The sequence below is a fragment of the Passer montanus genome, unplaced genomic scaffold (assembly GCF_014805655.1).
Source record: "Passer montanus isolate IOZ18808 unplaced genomic scaffold, ASM1480565v1 scaffold943, whole genome shotgun sequence".
NCBI classification, from domain to species: domain Eukaryota; kingdom Metazoa; phylum Chordata; class Aves; order Passeriformes; family Passeridae; genus Passer; species Passer montanus.
In genome coordinates this window covers 1-4,479 of record NW_024374846.1, presented here as the reverse complement: position 1 = coordinate 4,479, position 4,479 = coordinate 1, and the positions used below count along the sequence as shown (strand labels likewise).

General features: G+C 56.5%; 1 protein-coding gene across 1 annotated transcript in view; it reads right to left on the bottom strand.

Moving 5' to 3' along the window:
- LOC120496022 (vesicular glutamate transporter 1-like) overlaps positions 1-3,986 on the bottom strand; it is a 7,239-nt gene extending 3,253 nt beyond the window's left edge. The window contains exons 1-7 of the mRNA XM_039696050.1: positions 3,960-3,986; positions 3,446-3,533; positions 3,314-3,324; positions 2,648-2,780; positions 1,270-1,380; positions 1,062-1,189; positions 2-190 (exon numbers count right to left, since the gene is read on the bottom strand). Coding sequence (XP_039551984.1) covers positions 2-190; positions 1,062-1,189; positions 1,270-1,380; positions 2,648-2,780; positions 3,314-3,324; positions 3,446-3,533; positions 3,960-3,986 — 687 coding nt within the window. The remainder of the gene's footprint in view (position 1; positions 191-1,061; positions 1,190-1,269; positions 1,381-2,647; positions 2,781-3,313; positions 3,325-3,445; positions 3,534-3,959) is intronic.
- Positions 3,987-4,479: the final 493 nt, after the last annotated feature.

The window sequence follows — 4,479 nt, the reverse complement described above, 5'->3', positions numbered from 1 at the left end:
TCCCCTCCCCCTCCTCATCCTCCTCCTCCTCGTCGCTGGCCACGCCCCCCGGCGCCAGAGGCTCCGCCTCCTCGCGCGGAGGCTCCGCCCACGGCTGCGGCTCCCCGGAAGCGAAGGCGCCGTAGAAGGCCACGCCCCCGTAGTGCACGAGCGCGGCGATCAGGAACACCCACTGCCACTCCTCGCGCGTCTGCGCCAATCAGCGCCCGCCGCGCGCCGCGCGGGGGCGGGGCCCGGCCGGCGGCCAATGGGGGGCGAGAGAGAGAGAGCGGGAAAACAGGGGGCGTGGCCAGGGAGAGCGGGGAAAACAGGGGGCGTGGCCAAGGAGAGAGTGGGAGTTGAAGGGGCGGAGCCAAGGGGAGGGGCGGGGCCAGGCGGGCGGTGAGTGACAGGTGGGGGGCACGAGGCCCCAAATTCTGGGGTCCCCTTTGTGTCCCTCTGTCCCCAATGTGTCCCTCTGTCCCCACCATGTCCCAGTGTCCCCCCAGTGTCCCTCTGACCCTTCCTCCTGTCCCCAGTCCCCCCTGTTGTCCTCTCAGTGTCCCTGTCAGTGTCCCCTCAGTGTCCCCTCGGTGTCCCTCACCTTGTGGCGCGTCAGGGCCCCCACAATCAGGGGACACACCATCCCCTCAGTGTCCCCAGTGTCCCTGTCAGTGTCCCTGGTGTCCCCTGGCAGTGTCCCCAGTGTCCCCTCAGTGTCCCCAGTGTCCCCTCAGTGTCCCCAGTGTCCCCTCAGTGTCCCTGGCAGTGTCCCCTTGGTGTCCCCATTGTCCCTGGCAGTGTCCCCAGTGTCTCTGGCAGTGTCCCCTCGGTGTCCCTCGGTGTCCCTCACCTTGTGGCGCGTCAGGGCCCCCACAATCAGGGGACACACCATCCCCTCAGTGTCCCCAGTGTCCCTGTCAGTGTCCCTGGTGTCCCCTGGCAGTGTCCCCAGTGTCCCCTCAGTGTCCCCAGTGTCCCCTCAGTGTCCCTGGCAGTGTCCCCTTGGTGTCCCCATTGTCCCTGGCAGTGTCCCCAGTGTCTCTGGCAGTGTCCCCTCGGTGTCCCCAGTGTCCCCTCACCTTGTGGCGCGTCAGGGCCCCCACGATCAGGGGACACACCATCCCCGACAGCGTCCCCACGCCGTTGCTCAGCCCCATCAGCACGCTGGCGTAGCGCGGCGCGATGTCCAGGTGGTTCACGTTGAACCCTGCCCGGGGGGGGACAGCGGTGTCACCGCGGCGTGCCCCGCTGTCCCCACGGCGTCCCCGGGGTCCCCCCGCTGCCCACCCGAGATGGCGAAGCCGCTGAAGCCCACGGCCAGCACCAGGAAGGAGATGGCGACGGCGCGGGAGCGCGAGTAGCCCACCACCAGCAGCAGCGTGGCCTCCATGCCAAAACCTGCGGGGACAATGTCATTGTCATTGTCTCATTGTCACTGTCACTGTCACAGTGTCATTGTCACATTGTGCCGAAACCTGCGGGGACAATGTCACTGTCACATTGTCATTGTCACTGTGTCACTGTCACGGTGTCACAGTGTCACACTGACAGCCCATGGCCAGCAGCAGTGTGGCCTCCATGCCAAAACCTGCAGGGACAATGTCACTGTCACCGTGTCACCATCACAGTGTCAGTGTCATTGTCACAGTGTCACAGTGTCACAGAGTCACAGTGTCACACTGTCACACTGACAGCCCATGGCCAGCAGCAGCATGGCCTCCATGCCGAAACCTGCGGGGAACATGTCATTGTCATAGCAGCATTGTCATTGTCACTGTCACAGTGTCACACTGTCACACTGACAGCCCACCACCAGCAGCAGCGTGGCCTCCATGCCAAAACCTGGGGGGAACATGTCATTGTCATTGTCACATTGTCATTGTCACTGTCACAGTGTCACACTGACAGCCCACCACCAGCAGCAGCGTGGCCTCCATGCCAAAACCTGGGGGGACAATGTCATTGTCATTGTCACCATCACAGTGTCAGTGTCATTGTCACACTAGTCACAGTGTCACAGAGTCACGGTGTCACACTGTCACACTGTCACACTGACAGCCCACCGCCAGCAGCAGCGTGGCCTCCATGCCGAAACCTGGGGGAAAATGTCATTGTCATTGTCACATTGTCACTGTCACTGTCACAGTGTCACTGTCACACTGTCACTGTCAGTGTCACACAGTGTCACACAGTGTCACGGTGCCACTGTCAGTGTCACTGACCGCCGCAGTTCATCATCTTGCGCACGTTGGTGGTGGACATGATCCCATTGTCACACTGTCACACTGTGCCCATTGTCACTGTCACACTCACACTGTCACTGTCACACTGTGTCACACTGTCATTGTCACACTCTCACAGTGTCCCTGTCAGTGTCACTGACCGCCGCAGTTCATCATCTTGCGCACGTTGGTGGTGGACATGATCCCATTGTCACACTGTCACACTGTGCCCATTGTCACTGTCACAGTCAGTGTCACACAGTGTCACACAGTGTCCCTGTCACACTGTCAGTGTCACTGGCCGCCGCAGTTCATCATCTTGCGCACGTTGGTGGTGGACATGATCCCATTGTCACACTGTCACACTGTGCCCATTGTCACTGTCACAGTCAGTGTCACACAGTGTCACACAGTGTCCCTGTCACACTGTCAGTGTCACTGGCCGCCGCAGTTCATCATCTTGCGCACGTTGGTGGTGGACATGATCCCGCGGGAGCGCAGGAAATCGGCGATCTGGCCCCCGATGGGCACCACGATGGTCATCACCAGGTGGGGCAGGGCCGACAGCAACCCCACCTGAAACACACAAATAAATTAAATTATTTATTGTTATTTCTTTATCATTACCATTATCATTGTTATTTTGTATTATTGTTATTGTTTATTTATTCAAAATTATTATTATGAATATTATTATTTATTATTGTTATTATATTTAATCATTGGGGCACCACGATGGTCATCACCAGGTGGGGCAGGGCCGACAGCAGCCCCACCTGAAACACAAAAATAAATTAATTATAAATAAAATATATTAATTTAAATTTGTTATTATCGTGTTTAATTATATGGCACCACGATGGTCATCACCAGGTGGGGCAGGGCCGACAGCAACCCCACCTGAAACACAAATAAATTAATAACATTATTGTTATAATTGTTATTGTATTTAATTATCGGGGCACCACGATGGTCATCACCAGGTGGGGCAGGGCCGACAGCAACCCCACCTGAAACACAAATAAATTAATAACATTATTGTTATAATTGTTATTGTATTTAATTATCGGGGCACCACGATGGTCATCACCAGGTGGGGCAGGGCCGACAGCAACCCCACCTGAAACAGAAAAATGAATAAATAAAATTATTATTATAATGGTTATTGTTATTGTTATTGTTGTTGTATTTAATTATTGGGGCCCCGAGCCCCCCAGGAGCCCCCCAGGAGCCCCCCGCACCGCAGAAGGCCGTGGTCGCCAGCCGGCTCCGCTCCAGCGGCGGCGCCCACTTGCTCCAGATGCCGTGACAGGCGGGGGAGGTCACGCCCTGCCGAAAGGGGCGGGGTCAGCGCGGGACACGCCCCCCCGGGGCACGCCCACACGGCCACGCCCTGATAGAGACGTGTAGGCACACCCAGGGACACACCCAACCCTGGCCACGCCCACACAGCCACGCCCCGGCCAATGGGAGTGTGGGATTGGCCATGCCCCAACCGCGCCAGCTGAACACCGAAAGCCACCCAGAAACACCTGAAAATACCCCAAAAATACCCCAAAACCACCCCAAAATATCCCAAAAACACCTGAAAAACAAGTACCCCAAAACTACCTCAAAAACACCCCAAAACCACCCCAAAAAACCCTCAAATCAACATGAAATGTCCCAAAACACCCCAAAGACACCTGAAAACCACCCCAAACCACCCCAAAAACCCCCAAAACCATCTGAAATCACCCCAAAATCAGCTCTGACCTCCACCAGGCCCTGCATGATGCGCATGGTAATGACGCAGGCCCCAAACACCTACAAACTCCCAAAAACACCCCAAAATCCCCATAAAAACCACCCAAACCCACTCAAACCATACAAAAGCCAACCCAAACCACCCAAAAGCCACCCAAAAACCTCCGAAATACCCCCAAAATCCCCACTGACCTCCACCAGGCCCTGCATGACACGCACGGCGATGATACAGGCCCCAAACGCCCAAAAACCCCCAAAACCATCTGAAATCACCCCAAAATCCCCACTGACTTCCACCAGGCCCTGCATGACACGCACGGCGATGATACAGGCCCCAAACGCCCAAAAACCCCCAAAATCACCCCTGAAATCCCCCAAAAATCCCCCAAAACCACCCCAAAACCCCCCAACCCATACAAAAACCACCCAAAACCATACAAAAAACACCCAAAACCATCCAAAACCACTCAAAACCCCCCAAAATCGCCCCCAAATCCCTGCTGACCTCGACCAGGCCCTGCATGACGCG